At 53.9% G+C, this 19,736-nt stretch overlaps 2 protein-coding genes across 3 annotated transcripts in view; both read right to left on the bottom strand.

Moving 5' to 3' along the window:
* Positions 1 to 248: 248 nt before the first annotated feature.
* SELPLG (selectin P ligand) lies at positions 249 to 8,601 on the bottom strand. 2 transcript variants are annotated; one of them, XM_059675838.1, is made up of 2 exons: positions 8,362 to 8,601; positions 249 to 2,581 (listed from the first exon to the last, which is right to left on the bottom strand). In XM_059675838.1, the coding sequence occupies exon 2, from the start codon at positions 2,574 to 2,576 to the stop codon at positions 1,263 to 1,265; it is 1,314 nt and encodes a 437-aa protein (XP_059531821.1). In that variant the 5' UTR covers positions 2,577 to 2,581; positions 8,362 to 8,601; the 3' UTR covers positions 249 to 1,262. The 2 variants fall into 2 exon arrangements, with proteins under 2 accessions (XP_059531821.1, XP_059531820.1); XM_059675837.1 differs by lacking the exon at positions 8,362 to 8,601 and adding an exon at positions 3,330 to 3,630.
* A 7,854-nt stretch (positions 8,602 to 16,455) lies between these two features.
* CORO1C (coronin 1C) overlaps positions 16,456 to 19,736 on the bottom strand; it is a 61,983-nt gene continuing 58,702 nt past the window's right edge. Inside the window, exon 11 of the mRNA XM_059676715.1 lies at positions 16,456 to 18,883. Coding sequence (XP_059532698.1) covers positions 18,764 to 18,883 — 120 coding nt within the window. The 3' untranslated portion in view covers positions 16,456 to 18,763. The remainder of the gene's footprint in view (positions 18,884 to 19,736) is intronic.

Below are 19,736 nucleotides of genomic sequence, written 5' to 3'. Positions count from 1 at the left end.
AAAGGGGGAGTTGAATAAAGCGGTCCCTTCCCTTACCCCCAAACAGCCTGAAACCTTCCCCAGCTGCTCAGGGATATACCAAGATGCCCTTCCCACTACCCCCCCCCTCACCCCCCCCCCCACACCCCCTCTGCCCAAGACACAATACTGTTAACCCAACAGCCTGTGCATGGGGCTTCCTGAGGGGGATGGACTGGGGGGGAAGGACCGACCCCCCACCTGAAGGAGGCACCTTGATGTCTCGAAGCATTCAGCCAGCTCATGTTCATCAAATATTTACCGAGTGTGGCCACGCTCAGTGGTTGAACGTCGACCTATGAACCAGGAGGTCACAGTTCGATTCCCGGTCAGGGCATGTGCCTGGGTTGTGGGCTTGATCCCCAGTGTGGGGCATGCAGGAGGCAACTGATCAATGATTCTCTCTCATCATTCATGTTTCCATCTCTCACTCCCTCTCTCTTTCTCTCTGAAATCAATAAAAAATATATTTTAAAAAAATGTACCAAGTACTGGGCCTGGGCTGGGCAGCAGAATATGGGACACTCCGGGGAACTAAACAGAGCCCAGCCGGAACCTGGGACACAGGGGAAGGCGAGAGAAGGCAGGATGGGGGGTTACTCTGTCACCAGCAGGGAGCTCGCTGGCCCATGCAGTCTCAAAGAAGGGGTAGCCTTGGGCTCCCCAAGCCTGCCCCAGCCCTCACAGGCAAGGGGAGAAAGGGGATATATGTAATACTTTCAACAATAAAGAACTATTTTTAAAAAATAGTGGGAACTCGAAAGAAAGAAAGAAAGAAAGAAAGAAAGAAAGAAAGAAAGAAAGAAAGAAAGAAAGAAAGAAAGAAAGAAAGAAAAAAAAAAGACCTCATCCTGGGCTCCCCAGAGGGGTAGCTGAGAACACCCCAGCTGCCCCCAGCGGGGTACAGCATGAGTGGTCTCAGGAACCCCACGCTCCTCAGGACCTACCCCCCCCCAAATGCAAGCTGATTGGCAACCAGAAGACGAGAGCGGTGGGTGAGGACAGGGGACCTGTGTCTCCCCTGGGCTCATGGGAATGAGATGCCAGCGGCCAGGAGGAAGGAGAGGCCTCAAACCCTGGCCGCCCTCGGTCCTGTTGGCGTGGCCAGGGTCCTGCCCTAGAGATCCCTCCCCCAGGGGCTCAGAGGAAGCCCAGACAGGTGGCCCAGAGCCTGAGCGCTGGGCGGTGGCCGCGGAGGGAGCAGCCAGGAGCCAGGGTCCTGCTCAGGGGCGCGGGCAGGGGTGCTAAGGGAGAAAGCTGTGCAGGGTGAGGTCATCCCCATTGTGGTCCTCCCCGGGCCCTTCCAGTAGGCCCGGGCCCTTGGCGGTGGGCAGGCTCCCGTTGGCGGTGGCGGCGGGCGCCTCCCCGCCCTCGGGCAGCAGGGAGGAGATGCAGACCATCTCGGTGGGCGAGTAGCTGCGCACATGGTACATGTGGTTCCTGCGGGAGAGGCGGACGGCCAGCACCACGGTGCACACCAGGAAGGTGGTGGCCACCAGCGCTAGGATCAGGATGGCCAGCAGGCAGTGCTTCACGGGCATGTAATCCGGGCCCTTCGTGAGGCCGGGGGACGCGGAGCTCGGTGGGGAGAGGCCCTGGCTGCTTTTCCCCTGATGGATGAAGGCGTCCGATGAATTGCTGGCGGCCACGGTGGTGCCCTTGTGAGGATCAGACAGCACGAGAAAGGCCGTGGAGAGACCCCTTGTGGACAGCGCCTTCATGGTGGCTGGCTCCTTGGACAGGGTCTCCGTGGTAGTGGGCTCCGTGGGAGGGGCCACTGTGGTAGCCGGCTCTGTGGACAGGGCCTCCGCAGCTGCAGGTTGCGTGGTCAGTGGCTCTGTGGACAGGGCCTCCGTGGCTGCAGGCTGTGTGGTCAGTGGCTCTGTGGACAGGGCCTCCGTGGCTGCAGGTTGCGTGGTCAGTGGCTCTGTGGACAGGGCTTCTGTGGCTGCAGGTTGCGTGGTCAGAGGCTCTGTGGGCAGGGCCTCCATGGCTGCAGGTTGCGTGGTCAGTGGCTCTGTGGACAGGGCCTCCGTGGCTGCAGGTTGCGTGGTCAGTGGCTCTGTGGGCAGGGTCTCCGTGGCTGCAGGTTGCGTGGTCAGTGGCTCTGTGGGCAGGGCCTCCGTGGTGGCCAGCTCTGTGGATGGAGCCCCCTCTGTGGATGGAGCCTCCGTGATGGGAGGGATTGTAGAGCCCAGATCTGTGGTCAGAGGTCCAGGTGCGACAGGAACCCCCTGTGAGGCCAATTCCATGCTGAGCTTCCCAGGGGTTGCCTCTCTGGCATCCAGGCCAGCAGAGTCCCCTGTGGTCACCTCCGGAGTGGCCGGCTCGGGGGTACCAGGCCCTGCAGACTCTCTCTGCCCCAACGTTCCCATCACAGCCTGAAGCTTGGGGCTCAGGGTCACACCCGCTGTGATAGTTTCAAGCGTGTCTGGAGGGTCCGTGCCATACTCATCATTGTCATTGTACTCTTCCAGGTCATCCTTGTCCCCATCCGCCGGGGCCTGCTGGAGGCTGGGGCCCAGGAGGACCAGCAGCAGGAGGAGTTGCAGTGGCATGACACCTGCAGGGACACACGGACAGAGGGACGTCAGGACAGCTCCACCCCTGGGCTCCCGAGCCCCCCGGGCTGGGATGCTGGGCGGCCGCAGCTGGGCGTGTGTCTGCTCTGGGGCAGACGCTTGACTGCAGGCACCCGCCCGACCCAGCGCGTGCCCGGTGCACAGCGGGCCCTCCGCCAACAGCAGCTTTTCCCACTGATCAACGTGATAACACCCGTGCGTGAGAGCGTCGTCCCCATACACCAAGGTTGTGGGTTTGATCCCCGTTCAGGGCACATACAAGCATCAACCAGTGAATGCATAAGAAAGTAGAACAACAAGCCAATCTTCCTCTCCTCCTCCTCCTTCTCTCTAAAATCAATAAAAATTTTTATAGAAAATATGAACCTTTAGATCTTCTAGTTATATTGACTTTTATGTCCCCCCTTCTTAATCCCTATTTTTGTATACATTGGTAATATAACCTGAGTGGCGTCGTTCCTGTATACAATTCATCCGTAGATCCATGCACTCATCCGCTGATGGGGGGGTCCAGGAGCAAGAGCCTGGAGACCCCAGGTTTGGACCCTGGAGGCCTCTTGGTGTCTGGCCTTGACCCCTCTGTTCCACTCTCCCCAGTCTTGGCTCCCTGCCCCCTCCCCCCTCCCCCTTCCCTCAGCTGCACAGTTTTTCTCTTTCTGTCTCAGGGTCTCAGCTCGGTCTGGCCTCTGGTTATGTCCTTGCTCACACGAGGGGGATGGCAGCACCTACCTCTAGACTCTTGTGACATGAAACGAGGTGATGCAGAGCCCTTAGCACTCTGTTCCCAGCAAGCTCCGGCAAAGGGGGCTACTTTGATCTTTCACAGCCCTATCCCGCAAGTCCTCCAGGGTCCAGAGCCTTTTCAGACTGGCCCTGCCCTCGGGGAGCTGACAGGCCTCGTCGGCCTGTGGGTAGGGTCACTGTCCACTTCAGCCTCTGGGCTAGGAAGCCAGAAAGGGCAGCGCCTCTCCCTTCGGCCAGCTCCCTGGTCTCGCTTCTTGGCACTGTGAACGCTCCTGCTTTCCCGTTCTTCCTCCCTCCTCACACTCCCCCTGGCACTGGCTGGTGGGTGTGCAATTCAAAACCCCGCAATGAGTGACAGCTGTGTTCCAGGCAGGATTCAGGTATTTCTGGGTCCTCGGACATAAGACCCTCCGCAGTGGGCCAGCCCTGCCTCAGCGCCCGGGGGCAGAGTGAGCCTGCGTCATTTCCAGAACCTTCCCTTGCTCATCGCGTGATTTGGAGCAAAGAGCAGTGACTTGCTCACAGGCCCCTCAGCTTCCAGCCTGACTCTGACCTCCTTCCCCTGTGGGTGAGAATTATGTTGGTTTCTGAAATGCCAAGCTGCTCAGATCGGAGAATAATTTCTTAAACCCAGCTTTATGGTATTGGCATCAGACACCTCTGGCCCTCCCGATTATCCTCATTTCACTGTGGAGGGATGAGGCTCAGAGAGGCGAAGCGATTTGCCCAAAGACACACAGCTGGTAAGTGGCAGAGATCAGAATTGAACCCAACGAGGATTCAGGACGGCTTTGAGGAGAGACCTAACCTAGCTGTGGGGGCAGAAGGAGCAGAGGCTTGGAGGAGAGCTTAGCTTGCTGTGTTTGTGGCTTGGGTTGGGGAACAAGTTCGGAGAGGGGGGCACAGAGTAAGAATAAGAAGGACCTTAAAGGCCACATCACCTAGAAAGGCCAGCCCCATATGTACCGGGTGCCATGCAGGGCACAGGACTGGGAGCACAGACTATGGGGTCAGACAAAAAGATGTTTGAGTCCTGGCTCTGGCTCTTACAAGCCGTGTGACCTTGACACAGATCTTTGCCTTTCTGAGCCTCGGTTTTCTCATCTGTAAAATGGGAATAACACACAGTACCTATCCCATAGGGCTGTTGAGAGAATGCAGTGAGATGATGGATTTAGAAGTTCCCACAGTAGGTGCTTAATAAATGTGTCACACACACATATACATGCACACCCGCATACATGTTCTTTGCTCGCTAATCTGCCTTCTGGAGGCAGAGTTTCTTTGCACATGGGGGGTGGGGGGGGTGCCTTCTTGGGGGAAGAGTATGTGACCTAACCTTGGCCCCACTCCCCTGGGGGCACAGGCACTTTGGAAGAAGCCACCAGCTCAGAGCCATATTTCATAATTATGAGAAGGCTCACCCCCACCTTGGGCAGTTCTCAGTTCCTGGAAGGCTGAGCCCTCAGCCACTTCCTGCAGAGGGAGGGGCAAACACTCAAGGCCCAGCCCACCAGTTCCTGGGTGGGGAGAGGCCTCTTGGTGAGTCAGGGCCCCACGTTCTGAAGCCTGGGAGCTGGGAGGATACCATGGGGGGGGGGGGGGGCCCGGGCCTGTTCCCAAGGTGGGCCCTCACCCCGGTCCCATCCCCACAGTCCCGTGCTTGCAGAGGGGTGGGGTGGGGCAGGGGGGAGACCACTTAGGAGCTGTGTGACCCTGGGCAGGTCACTTCACCCTCTCTGAGCCTCAGTTTCCTCATCTGTAAGACAGGTCCTATTGCTTCAAAGAGTGGTGGCGAGCATGGAAAGAGATGCGGCCGGGAAGGCCCCAATGCTGGAATCTGCAGGGGGCGGGGCGCTTTATGTGGGGGGGCTCTCTTCAGGGCAGTGGACAGAGGAGCAGAAGAAAGGTGCACCCCAGGGAGGGTACAGAGATGGCAACCCCCCTGCCACCCCTGTGCACAGTTAGGGAAGCCGCAGGGGCCTGTGAAAGCAGACCCCACCCCTGTCTGTTAAGCCTCGGTTTTCTCATCTGTAAAATGGGAATAACACACAGTACCTATCCATAGACAAATGCACTGGGAAGCCCACGTGACCCCGCCTGGGCCTACCTAGGCCACCAGCTTGCCCTGAACGTCCCTGACATTAGTGCTGAACGTCCCCGATCCCGTCTCCCTCAGTCCCAGGCACCAGCCTATTTAGTGGGAAGAACACGTGGCTCCCAGAGCTTTTGTGGCTCCTGCGGCCACGCAGGTCGCAAGGAGAGGAGCCGGGAGTGAGCACGGACTGTGAGGGGTAGGACAATAACTGATATTGGCTCAGATACACGTACTATAACCAAAGATGTCTCACAAAGCCCTCACTAGCCCTGGCCGGTTTGGCTCAGTGGATGGTGCATCGGCCCGCGGACTGAAGGGTCCCAGGTTCCATTCCAGTCACGGGCACATGCCTGGGTGGCGGGCTCGATCCCCAGTGTGGGGCACGCAGGAGGCAGCCGATCAATGATTTCCTTCTCGTTATTGATGTTTCTATCTCTCTCTCCCTCTCCCTTCCTTTCTGAAATCAATGAAAATATAAACGATAAAAAATAAAGCCCTCACTGTGGATAGATCATCCCATCATAGGAGGGACCTCCTTTCTTCACTCCACACTGGCTGCGATGATGCCCATTATACAGATTAGGAAAACAAGTCTCAGAGCGGGGACTTCCTCCAGGCCTCACCTCACCTCTCCTCCAATGGCAGGAAAACAGCCGCTTACCACAGGAGGGGGGCTGGGCAGGGCTCTGAGAGAGGATAGAGAGCTGTCACACCCTACCTGTCTGCTGCTCACCTAGCGGCGTAGGGCAGGCGCTGCCCATTTCCTGTCTTCCAAGCTAAAACCAAGCTGCTCTGCCGAGCCCCACCTGGGCTTGGGGGGGGGGGGTTAGGGGGACACACACCCCAGCTCCAGAGACCACCTGGGCCACTCTTGACCTCCCACTCAGAATATTGGACCCCAGGAGTCCCAGTGTTCACGTTCCTGGAACCTTAGGTTCCGGAAGACTGAGCATCTCAGGGTGTGGGCTGAGCAGCAGCAGGAGAGGGGACGGCTCCAAACCCACAAGTAGGTCAAACCGAGGCCCACATGACCCCTCACCACCCACCACCACCGCCACCACCACTACCCCACCCCACCCTGCTGCCACACACACACCCTAATCCCAGTGCAGGTCTAAGTCCTGGCAGCCAGGACAGGGCCTGGCCCAACTTGGGATCAAATCCAGTATTAAAACCAGATCCAGCCCTAGCCAGTTTGGCTCAGTGGATAGAGCATCAGCCTATGGACTGAAGGGTCCCAGGTTCGATTCCAGTCAAGGGTGCACGCCCTGGTTGCGGGCTTGATCCCTAGTAGGGGTCATGCAGGAGGCAGCTGATCAATGATTCTCTCTCATCATTGATGTTTCTATCTCTCTTTTCCTCCCCGCCATCCATAAAAATATATTTAAAAAAAAAAAAAAACAGATCCAAATCCAGCCCTATCATTTACAAGCTGTGTGACCTCGGGCAACGGAGCTCACCTCTCGGAGCCACGGATTCCTGGCTGGAACCCAGGGATAATACCAGGGCCTGCATGCACCGCGTGGGCTGTGGGCTGAAGCGAGCGGTCCAGGTGGGGTGTTTAGCCCCTAGGAAGTGCTCAATAAAGGCCGCTGTTGGCATTGTTGTTCTCCATGTAGGGCCACATCCCTGAAAAGTCCCCAACCCGGGGCCGCTTTGACACACCCCGACATTGTCCGTCAGAGAGGGCCAGGACAGGAAGCCCTGGAAACCTCCACAGCCCGCCCTGGGTGCCCTGGGCAGCCTGGCCTCGGTCAGGAAATCACACATGCCAAGTGCAGGCAGTGCCAGGCACTGGTCGAAGAGCTTTACATGGACTACCAGCTCATTGGGCCCTACACCCCGGAGCGGCCGCTTCTCCCCTCCACGCCTCGGTTCTCTCTTCTCTAAAAAGGGGGCCCGGGGTTCTCAGATGATCCCCAGCCTCTCGGAAGGCCCTGCTCGCGCCCGGCCGGCCGAGGTCCCCAGGAGGCGCTGACCTGGCAGCCCAGCCCGTCCATACCCATATCTGGGTTTCGCTCCCCGAGAGCTGCTGGCCAAGCCTGGTGAGGGAGGCATCTGCCGTGTAAGGTGTGGTCAGCCAGGCAACTCCAGAGGAAGCCACGCAGGGCCTGGGGCCGGGGGAGCCACCTCCTGAGCCCCCTGCCCACGGACCGTGAGAGGCCTGGCCTGGGGAACTCAGACAGGAGAGGGAGGAAGCCAGAGGGCTTGGGGGGGGAAGAAAAGGATTCCAGGCAACTAGAGCCCTGACCCTGGTCTATGGTGTGTGTGTGTGTGTGTGTGTGTGTGTGTGTGTGTGTGTGTATGTAGGGGCCACCGCCTTTTGCCCCTAAAGCACCCCAAATACAAATTAATAAAGTGTTGCCATTATTATTGTTGTTGTTTTATTTTGCTAGCCATGGTACCCTAATTCTAATATTTCAATAATTCGCTACGACCACACGTTATTTCCTCTATCTTACAAAAAAGCGTGAAGAACGCAGCTTCGGAAACGACATTTTTATGGACAAACCGTGCACCCCTCCTAGGCATCACCCAGACCTAACCCCAGCCTTGCTCCTGAGCAAATCCCTTCCCCGCTCTGGGCCCCGGGGCCCCACCCATGAAAGCGGGGGGTGGGTAGGCTGATTTTTAGAAAAACACTCCCGATTTCTCCAATTTTTTGAATTCCGAATGCTCCCAAGCCAGCAGCTGTTGGCAAACCTGCTTGCGAGGGCCGGTGGCCGTGGCGGGGAGCAGGATGCAGCCAGGGACTCCAGGCAGGCCCTGGTCCCAAGCCCCCTGACCTTTGGTGTGCCCTCCCCAGGGGCTGTGGCGCGGGGCCTCCCCCGCCCCCCAACGTCTGCCGTCTGCTCGGCGGGACCGCTGGTCCCTTGGGCACCCCCAGTACCCCCTGCGGTTTTGCGAGCCAGCACTTACCGGCCTGCTCAGCGGAGCATGGATAGCTTCCTCGTGGGCCCAGAGCGGCTTCTCTGTTTTAGGGACCAGGACCCAGTCCACGCTGCACGGCACTGCTGTGGCAACCCCCGCCGTGGTCCTCCACCCGCCAACGCCCAACGGCCGTGTATGAAAGAAGGAAGCGAGAATGTGGTTGCTCAGATAGGGCCACGTGATGGCCCACACCTCCTCGTTGTGACAGCTTGGGTGACACTGTTGATTGGACTGGGTGGCAGTGGGGCACAGGGGCCTGGGAGCCCGATGTCACTCCTGGGTTCTGGTAACCAGGCCAACACCAAGAACCACCTGGACACGTTCTGGGGCGCCATGGCCGAGGCACCCAAGCTGAGAGAGGCCACAGCATTAGCTGCAGTTGATGGAGAGTGGGGGCGACAGGGGACCCGCCCTGGAAGGGAGGAACCAGATGCAAAGAAGGGTGGTGATGGCTACGGAGAGCCCAGCCTTCCTTTGTGGTGCAAACGCTCCCTCTGTGTGTGTGTGTGCGAGCAGGTGGCCGGCTCAGCTGCAGCCAGAGCCCCTCTGAGGAGCTAGATTGCAAATTCCACGAGGGTAGGGCCGGCTGGCTCTCTCCCCTAGTCGGTTCATGCAGTGATCCAAGGGCCAGCAGTGTCAGACGCTGGCCCTCTTGTAGCTCTTCATCTGGTGGGGAAGCCGGCAAGTGAACCAGTAAACAGACCATGATGCCATGATGACACAGTGCGGTCATAGCGCCCTGTGGCGAGCTGGGGAGGGGCCCATCCTTCGCCCCGGGTGGGGGAGGGGTGCCAGGAGACTTTCCAAGGAGAAGTGGCACTTGAGGTAACAAGTGGGGCGGGCCTGGTGGTGGGGGGCAGCCCAGGCAGAGAGCAGTCCATGGGCAAAGGCTGGGAGGCCTGGGGCTGCAGAGCTCTCCAGAGTGTGGCCTGTCCTCTGCACAAGGTGGGGCTCAGGACAGGTGCCGAGAGGCGCACACCCCGCCCTGCACACAGGTTGTTTCAAAATGCACACGGGTGCCCCCGTGGGTGGTGTCCTTATATAGGCACACCTCGCCGTATCACTTCACAGATGTACCGTTGGGTGGGGGGGTGGGGGGGGCGGGTTTGCGTGTGTGTGTTTTTTGGTTTACGAATTGAAGGTTTGTGGCAACCCTGCCTGGAACAAGTCTATCGGTGCCATTTCCCCAAAGGCATTTGCTCACTTGTCTCTGAGTGACATGTTTGGTAATCCCGGCGATATTTCAAACTTTTCCATTATTCCATCTGTTATGGTGACCTGTGTGAATTTACCTAATTTACCTGCCAACCACGGGACCTTGCATTCAAATAAAAACAGCCGAAACGGGTTTGGCTCAGTGGATAGAGTGTCGGCCTGCGGACTGAAGGGTCCCAGGTTCGATTCCGGTCAAGGGCATGTACCTGGGTTGCGGGCACATCCTCAGTAGGAGATGTGCAGGAGGCAGCTGATCGATGTTTCTCTCTCATCGATGTTTCTAACTCTCTATCTCTCTCCCTTCCTCTCTGTAAAAAATCAATAAAATATATTTAAAAAAACAAAAAACAAAGGTCTCGAAAAATAGACAACAGAGCTGCTCTAACAAGAGGCCCAGGCCTGGAAGGGAGGTGGGGGGTGGGTGGAGGCATCCTACCCAACTGCTTCCCTGCTAGTCCTCGGAGGGCTCAGAGGCTGAGATTTGCCTATTGAGTCATTTAAAGGGGAAATGGCCACTCCGGGGCCACTGCAGCTAGGACGCAATTCCCCTTCTCAAATGGGAACGGAACTGCCGGGAGTTCCTGTTCAGCCCAGGCCCAGGAGCAGGCTTCCTCCAGGGGGAGGGCGGACAGGGCTCCCAGGGGTCACCTGGTCGGCTTGGGCACTGGAGGGTGGCCAGCGCAGGGGCTGGTCCCAAACTCGAAGGTCGGAGGGCAATCCAATCTAGACACCTGCTCCAGACCCAGGGATTTCACCAGAAAGGTTAGCAGCGGAAGGAACCCAGGCCGAGGCAGCCACCCGAGCGCTAGGCCTGGGCGGTGCAGGGATGCAGAGCTCTGGACCTGGGGCCGCAGGGGGTTCTGAAGCAGAACTGCCCGAGGAAGGACTCAAACTGGCTTCAGTGGCAACAGGATTCCCAGGGTAGCTCGTGGGATTTAAGGTCAGAAATGCAGCTGGACCTTTGGCGGGGACTTAGGGAGCAAAGGAGACCCAGAAGTCCTTCCTCAACGCTGTGCACCTGCTCTGCCTGCTGGCTCCCTGGCTTCCCCAACTCCCAGGCCCCTGTAAACAAAAACTCAGGACACACGGCAGGTAACTCCCAGGAGCGCAGTGGCCCAGCCTGGGGTCAACTGTGGCCAGGGGAGAGCTGGATTCTGGAAGCAAGTCCCTGCCACACAGATAATCCACTAGGTGCCCCCATCCCAGATGTCTGTACTTTCCATTCATTCATTCCTTCAACAAATAATTACTGATACAATGATCCAGAGCCTGAGGATACCATCGAGAAGGAAATAAGTGCTTGTCCTCACGAGTTTACATTCGATTTGGGGGGAGACCGGCACCAACTCAATGAGTGCAGAGATCTGATGGTAATAACGTGTAATGGGGAAGATGGCAGGGGAGGAGGGGAGTGGGGAGCCGTGCAGGGGCTGGAGGTGGGAGGAGGATGGGTGGTCCAGAGAGAACAGCACATGCAAAGGCTCGGAGGCAGGAGGCCTTTGAACATGGTGGGGGGTGGGGTGGGATGGGAATCAGGAGAGGAAGTTGGAGAGACCGCAGGGACAGGTGGCCTCTGCCAGTTGTGAGGATCTCAGCTTTTACTCTGAGTGGGATGAGAGATTGTGGAGGGGTTTGAGCCTAATTATCGGGGGTCAGCAAGCCTTTTATTAACCAGCCAGATAGTAAATATTTTACTGGTGGCCACAGGGTCTCGGTGGCATTTACTCAACTCTGCAAATGTAAAAAAACAGCCATGGATGATGCTGAAACAAAGGGGCGTGGTTGGATGCCAATTAACTTTACTTAAGGACACTAAAATTTGAATTTCATGTGAGTTCTACTTGTCACTATTCCTCTGGGTTTTTCTCATTTAAAAATGTAAACGCTACTCTCAGCTTGGGGGCTCCATAAGCTCCTGGAGGTCTGGATTTGGCCTGCGGGCCTGTTTGCCCAGCCCAGCCCTGCCTCAGGGCCTTAACAGGTCACTCGGTTGCTGTGCTGAGACTAACGCAGGGGACGACAGGAAGCTCGGTTTGAAAGCTGTGCTGGTCATTTTGTGTCCACGTGAGTGGGCCCCAGGGTACTCAGATCTTTGGTCAAACTGTGAGGGTGCAGGAAGGGTGTTTCTGGGTAGACTGAGAAAAGCAGATGGGCTGCCGGTGTTGTGGGTGGGCCTGGTCTAACCAGTTGACGGTCAGATGGCCCTCAAACTGGAACATCTGCTTTTCCGAGTGTCCGGCTTGCTGACTGGAGAGTTCGGGACTGGTTGGCCTCCGTAACTGTGTGAGCCAATTCCTTATAATGAATCTCTCTGCATATATTTGTACCCATCTTATGGGTTCTCTGGGGAACCCTAACACAGGTGCTCAGTCCACATCAGAGTCATATGAGGAGGGCATGGACGAGTGGGGTGACAGTGGAGGCGGGAGAAGCAGTGGGATATGGATGTACTTTGAAGCTGGAGCCAACATGGGTTGTTGACAGCCTATGTGTAGGGTAGGAGAGGAGACAGGGATCAGGTGGGCTGGGAGGCAGGGGCCCTGGGGGCTCTCAGAGAGTGTGGACTTGTGTCTCCCTGGGAAATCCTGACAGATTCTGTGCTAGAACACATCACTCTGGAAGGAAAAAAGGGAACAGGTGAGTGGAGGTAGAGGAACCAGTTCAAAAAACGGTCTAGTCTCTACTAGAGGTTTCTGGCAGGTGCTCAGATGCCCATATAAGAATCTCACCAAAATCACTGCATTTAAAAAACAAAATCTCACCCTGGCCGGGTGGCTCAGTTGGTTGGAATGTCATCCTGTACACCAAACAGTTGCCGGTTCAATCCCTGATCAGGGCACCAGGTTGCGGGTTTGGTTCCCAGTCAGGGCACAGATCTAGGTTTCAGGTTCGATCCCCTTGGGGTGTGTATGGAAGACAACTGATAGATGTTTCTTTCTCACATCGATGTTTCTCTCTTTCTCGCCCTCCCTCCCTCCCTCTCCCTAAAAATCAATGAAAACATATCCTCAGGTGAGGATTTAAAAAAATCATCATCTTGCCGCCTTTCCTGATGTTCTGCTACACTGCCTCCGGTAGACCCTGGCCAGGTGACGAGAACTCGTGTCACCCTGGAACCGCAGCTGAGGCGTTTGGCAACCATGAGAGGCTCTGTGTACCTTCCACAACCCGAAGGGCATCTGGGCGGGGAAACAAACCTGCAACAGCTTCCTGTTGTTTATGGCGCAACTTCCCGGTTCTCAGGCTTGTCGCTGTGGTCCCCATGCTTGGGTTCTTTTTTGCTGAAATCCTGATGGTTGACTTCTTGACCCTCAGGGCACGGGGCCTCAACACCTCTCCTCTCCTCGCTGGGCCATTTGGCCACTCGCTCCTGTACAATGTTCGCCAGGACCTTTACACTCTCACTGTGAAAACAGTGACCCAGCGAATGCCAAGATAAACAGAACCATGTCTGGGGGGCAGGCAGGATCAGGAATGAGACAGCAGGGCTATAGTGAAGGCGAGCCCTGCTGCCGGGACCTGAGGCACCTGGTGGAGGCGAGGCTAACACACTTGGCAACCCCTCCCCCGCTTCCCTAGCACCTCGAGGCCCAAAGGCACCCTGCACTGTCATCTACTCGCACCCCAGGTTGGCCGGGAAGGTGGGGACGGTGCCTTATTTGTACCTGAAGCCCTGGTGCACACAGCACCTGGCACCTGGCTCCTCCCCTTTGAAACGGATGTCACTTTCAACCCGAAGCTTTCCCTAAGCCTGCAGCTGCCCGCTGGGATCCTGGCAGAACCATTTCTCCCTGGTGCTGTCCCCAAACCATCAAACCCTTTCCCCCAGAACTCTTAGTCTTTGAGATGTGAATAAGCCTCCATTTAGAACGAGAAAAACCTAAGCAGCTAGAGGTCAGTCCCCATCTAGAGCACATGGATGCCTTTTGGTAAGAGACCCATCTACTTGTTCTTTACCTGCCTTCCGACTCCTGAGCTGAGCGTTGGAGTAACTCGTCTTCCCTGGGCAACGGGCTGGCACTCTTTCCAAGGTCCCTCACCATGAAGTCTGTCACGTGTGTTCCCCACACAAACCCTTCATGCCCCCCCTTCTTACAATGTTTTCTTACCCAGTTTCCTCTCCACGCAGTAGAGTAAAATGACACTGAATTTCAAAGCTCCCACCAGCCTCTCTCTAAAATCACCTCCCTCCACATTCCAACTGATCTAGCAAACGCTGCAGATCTGGAGCAATTTCCCACTCCCCACTTCTCCCTTCCACCTTTTCCAGAACTTGCAATTGGAGAAGGTTCATGAAGCACACCAGGACCCATGCCTCCTAGCAAAGCCCCCCGCCCCCCGACGTCTGATAAACGGTTTGCTGGTGGGCTACGTTGGTGGGGCCGGGGGCCGGGGTGCTATCCTTTGGGACTTAAAATTGGACACACCCCACTAGGGAGGTGACATCACCCCATTTCAATCAGAGGTGGCAGGTGGAACCGAGACCGAGCATATTAAAATATATGTCCCATGTCATATTGGCTGAAAATGTATCTCCCAGTCTGTACAGCCTTCATCTTTTGACATTTTAAAGTCTGATATTTAGGTAGCCAATCTCTCTCTTCCTCTGTGATTTATTCCATTGTTTTGGGATTTTAAAATCACAAATGGTTTTCCCCAGTCTGAAGTCTAGACAAGGAGGAACTTACTTTTTTTTCTTCTAAATTTGAAATAGTTTCCTTTCATTTAACTATTGACTTAATAGTGTACAATGGTGTCACCAGGAGGCTCTAACGAGTCCATGCCCCGAGCTACTTAATGTAGCCACACCATTCCTCCCGCCACTGATCTGTGATGCTTGTTTTAATGTATTACTAATTTATCATTCATACACTAATTTCAATAATTTCTTTCTGGGAATTAAGACATTGATATGAAAACTTCAATTAGATTATCCATGATTGCTACGTCCACATAGTAACATTTGTGGCATTTACTCTACACACAAATATACATTGTATGTGCATATACCCTTAAAAGGGTTTGTCAAAAACATCCCTTCTGGGGTGGGTATTCTATTTTATCCATCTTTATTCAAGGTCATAGAGCCAGGCCTTTTACGTTTGTATGAACAAGTCTAGTCTAACGGACTCAACTCCCTCCCCATCTTACCTTTGAAAAAAGTACTTTTAAACACCAACTAACACCATTTACTTCGCAGTGACTTCATGGCAGAGAGAGTTGGACAGAATTCTTTTTTTTGTAACACAAATTTCGCTTTTCTGATGACATTAGTAACAGTTCACTGTGAGACACTCGAGATACACTGGTGGTGGAAGCCCAATATCCAGAAATACTATTAAATGACTTGAACTATACATTATTACAACATATGGATGTGACAAGTAAATTAACCAGCTGGACTGTTTTTTCTCCTCTTCTCGTTCCTGAATAGATCTCCTGTTAGTTTCCCTGGGACAAAATTCCCCGAGGTGAAATCATGGGTCAAAAGTAAGAACATGTGCCCAGCCAGCATGGCTCAGTGGCTGTCAACCTATGAACCAGGAGGTCACAGTTCAATTCCTGGTTAGGGTACATGCCTGGTTTGCGGGCTCGATCTCCAGTGGGGAGCGTGCAGGAGGCAGCCGATCGATGATTCTCTCTTAACGTTGGTATTTCTAGATCTCTCTCTCCCTCTCCTTCTCCTTTACTCTCTGAAATCAATAAAAATATATGTAAAAAGAATAGTAAGAACATGTGAGCCTTCTGATATACCTGTCACACTGCCCTCTGGAAAGGCTGTGCCAATTTGCATAACTACCTCTAACAGTGGAGAAAAGGACCTTAAAACATTTTCTTTAAAGGAACAAGGGGCACTGTCCAGCTTGGCCGGTCTGAAAAAGGTGTGTCCTTGACAATGACGAGGGCTGCAGGGCATTCTCAGGGGCCAGCAGAAAGCGGCCAGGCCACTTAGAGTTAACAAATTCCTCAGAACCAACAAAGGTTTTCCGGACCCAACATCAAGTACAGCAAGGGAAGTCACCTTTAAAAAAGGGGAAGTTCTCCCTCGATGCAGCCTGGCTGGCCGTCTGGGGCCAGCATGGTGACCTTTGAGTCTTCTGGCAAAGAAACGAGGTGCCAAGTCAGTCATAAACACCCCACACCACGCGTCGCCCCCCTGACCTGGGCGCCGAAGGGCTGCAGACAGCATCTGCCAACTTCCACTTCCTGCAGCCACGGACTGACCACAGCCCTGGCTGCCATTCTTCTCAGCAACTTTAGAAGTATTTGGAAGGGAAGCTGTGCACTGACTGGTCATATTCACAGCCGTTTAGAAAAACCAAACAGTGGGAAAGTCTTTGCCACAATCACTGAACGTTACGAGATGATGTTTTAGTGCAAAAAGGGAAGCCCTTGGAAAGGGGCCATGACATTTAAGTGACCCTGAAGGCCTTCTGCTGGAATAAAAATCACAGCCAACCCAAAGGGAAATTTCCTTCTATTGAACGAAAAAAATGCTTTCAAAGGTCTTGTCAGGGAATCTGCTCAAAGTAACAAGGGCAGCTGTGCAATGAGGGCTTCCTGGAGGGTCAGACACAGGTATTCTCTCTCTACAGCAGAATGAAACCCCCATCCTCTTTCCAGGTAGAAAAGGGATCCCCTGAGGTCAGGCAACCTGCCCAGGTCACCCCTGGCGAAGGCTGTGAGCAGGATTCAAATATCCAGGCCCGGGACGCTGGCCCCTCCTGCTGGAGCCAAGGGCCCCCCACACTTCCTGTACTTACCCGCGGGGAGGAACAGTCACCTGGCTGGGTCCACTGCGCCAGGAGCAGTGACACAGAGGGCCTCCTCAGAGACCGCCGCGGTGTGAAATGAACACAGACACCATTTTGTAATCAAGGATTTTTTTTTTATCTTTGAAAATGGAAGCAAGTGTTTTGACAGAATACTATGGCTGCTCTATAAGAGCCGATCTGGGAGTAATTCACTGGTTCTCCTCTGGGATAGCACGGCTTAAACAAAAAAAGACAAAACAGGAAACACAATCCACACTGCTGCAGGCGAGGCCACGCCTAACGGAGCATCGTTCACTAAACAAGCACACTGAGATCAGGGCGACTTTCCTGTCCTCTCTCTTCCCTTTGCACCACATTCCCTAGGGTGTTTCACCACCATCAGCAACACTTTTGTTTACTTAATTTAACATCAGAACCTTAAAACATTTCTGAATCTTAAAAATGAAGGTCTCAGCAGGTTACGTTGATAAAGAAACGTACAGATTTGAATATAAGTCACTGTAATTACCATTTTATGTCCCATTATCCACTTCAATGTTAAAAATACACACAGACACAAAACCACACCAAACATTCAGAGGCCCTGGAGTTACGGAGATAGCAATCCCAGAATCGGTTAAGAACATGGTACCTTTTCTATGCAGACACCCCCCAGCTTGCCTGTGCATCCCAACCCACTGTCCACACTCTGCCTCCATCCTGGTTCCCGTATTCAAATGCCACCAGCCAGTCCTGGCCCCACACCAGCACCAGCATGTGCAAACGAGTTCCTGCTGTGGTCCCAATGGCACTATATGTCTCACGTTCAATCACAGACACTCACTCCTTGCAAAACAGAGGCTTCTTAAATTTTGTTTCTCAAACATGCAATATGACAAAGTGGAAATGGAAGGAAGTTCTGGCGGACCCTGGAATGGAACGGGTGAGCAGAGCTCGGTCTGTGGGCCGCCCCCCACCCCGAGTCTGGGGAGCCTCTGTGCTTTGACAAAGCTGGGTGCGAGCTGGAGGGGTGAAGCGGGTTAGTGTGTGTGCAGGGTGCAAAGGGAGCCTTCTGTACACATTAAAGCTACAGCAGAGATCTGCGCTCCTGGTCTGGTTCCACTCTAGACCATTCCTCTCAGTCTCAGTATTCAATAGCACCCTGTGGCCTCACCTTGGCTGAAAGCAGTTAGGGGTGAAAGGCAGGAAGAGAGGAATGGCTGGGAGCCCTGAGAGAGGCGGCTGCCTACGCAAGGAAGAGGGAGGCAGGAGCTCGGTGGTGCACGAAGAGCCGCTTCTTCCTCCAGCACAGCACGGGGAGGGCATGGGACGTGCAGGAAAGCAGAGGACCGCGCGGGCTGACACTCCCCTCAGAGCTCCCTCAGGTTCGGTCCCTCACTGCACTCGAGAGCTAGGCAAGCTGCTGGGATGGGCAAGAGGGAACACTCCACAGTACGTGTGTCTTCTTGTCCCGGGCACCCTTGTCAAGTATTGATTGAAACCTGAAACATGATGTTTAAAGTGATGAATGCAACAGCGTCTACGTGGACAACAAAACTGCAGGAACACGTGCTAGTTTAGGTTAGATTATAATCATCTGAAGCACAGGGTGACCAAGAAGCAAAATTCCACCTGGTACAACCACCCAATTTCTACAAAAGAGAAAGGAGGAAAGTAAACGATCCGATGCACATTTCTGACCAGAAGACCCGATGAAATGAGGAGTGGTAATACGAATTCACGTGATTTTTCAAGTCTTCCTTGTGTACAGTCATTACAATGACCAGGTTTGTGCTGCAAACGAGCCAGCACGACGTGGCTACTGCTCTGATTGTTCTCAGATGAATGTTTATACAAAATAATATCTTATCTTCATTTAGTTTATAAACATACACAGTGCTGTCCCTTTTGAATTAAGGAGAAAAAAAACCCCACACACAAATACTGCAAAGTAGCAAAATACAAGGGGAAAAAAGCTACTTTTGGTTTGGCAACATTAAAAAAAAAAAGAAGAAGAAATATAAAAAGCAATGTGGCATTGGTCCCCATTTTTTTTTTTTTTTTTAAAAAAAAAAGGTACTTGGGCACAAAACTGAATCAGAATTGGTTGGTTTCCTAAAATTCAGAGTATCTTGGATTTTAAAAGTAGCACTTTTGTCTTTTAAAATTTCAACAAGTCATGTAACACTTAAAACATCAAAAAAGCTTTCTGATAAAAAGCTCAGCTTTTAAATCACATTTCTGCAAATTTGGGAGACGAGTTGCTTTCTGACTGGAATGGGGCCTATCGCTGGTTGACAAATCTGAAATGAATGCCTCCGAATGGCAGTGCCTCCCTCTCGCCCTCCCCGGGACCACACCAACCAACAACCAGCTACCAAGCCCGAGTTCTTGCTCCCATCTGGGGGTGGGGTGGACCTTCAGGCGGCTATCTTCGCCATCTGCTGTTCTAACTTGGAAATACGCTCATCTTGATTGCAGATTGTGTCTTTTATAGATTTGATCTCTTTTAAAATCTCATCCAACTTGGCTTCATTTTGCTAAGGAAACAAAAAAAAGGAGGGAGGGGAAGAGGGTGACTAAAAAACAGTACACAAAGGTCAACACAGTGAGAGAGATAAGGCAGAGAATGGAATTTTCCACTGTGGGAGGAACGAAAAGCCACAGCCGCCAGATTGGGCCTCATGAGCAAGTAATTAATGCTGGTCGGTCCATCTGAAGCCCCCAACGAAACAACAGCGCCTCACAGTGCTGCTTCTAGCCTGTGCCTGCGCACGACCTGGATGCCACAACTGAACTGCAGGACAAGACTGATTCTCCTAGGCCACCCTAAACCCCAATCATCAATTCCACCAGAAGTGACCTCTATGTGACCAAGGGGAGGAGCAAACTTCCAGAGGCCACAGAGCTCTTCCAGGAGCCTTCTTGGGAGCTAAATCCTTTGCCTGCTAACTGTTCTAAAGAGGCCTGAGCCTCCCCCGCATGGAAATGATTCCTTTGGAAACCTTGCAATCACCAAAGTCCACTTGGCTTCCTCAGTCATGATCAAAACTCCAGCATCTCCAGGCACTTTGCCTCTTCATTCCGTTTACCTTCCCACTGTCGATTCACCGCCCTCCCCTCCGGCTCCTGGAACTCTGTTCCACAGCCCGCCCACTCCCCACCTCCTACCCACGTTCATCTTAGTGGCTGAGTCCCACTCACTGGCCGATCCTCCATCACTCACTCAACAACATCAGAGCCCACCCAAAGTCCCTCCTTCCCGGAACTTGCTCTTCTGGGCGGCTGTGACCCCACACCCTCATGTTCCTTTTACCCACCAGAGATGGGTGGGGTGCACAGTTTGGGAAAAGACAGTTAAGAAAAACCCAAAGGGCTCCAGTTTACTCTCCA

Source organism: Myotis daubentonii, chromosome 19 (genome assembly GCF_963259705.1).
Source record: "Myotis daubentonii chromosome 19, mMyoDau2.1, whole genome shotgun sequence".
NCBI classification, from domain to species: Eukaryota; Metazoa; Chordata; class Mammalia; order Chiroptera; family Vespertilionidae; genus Myotis; species Myotis daubentonii.
This window is presented reverse-complemented; position numbering and strand designations above follow the sequence as displayed.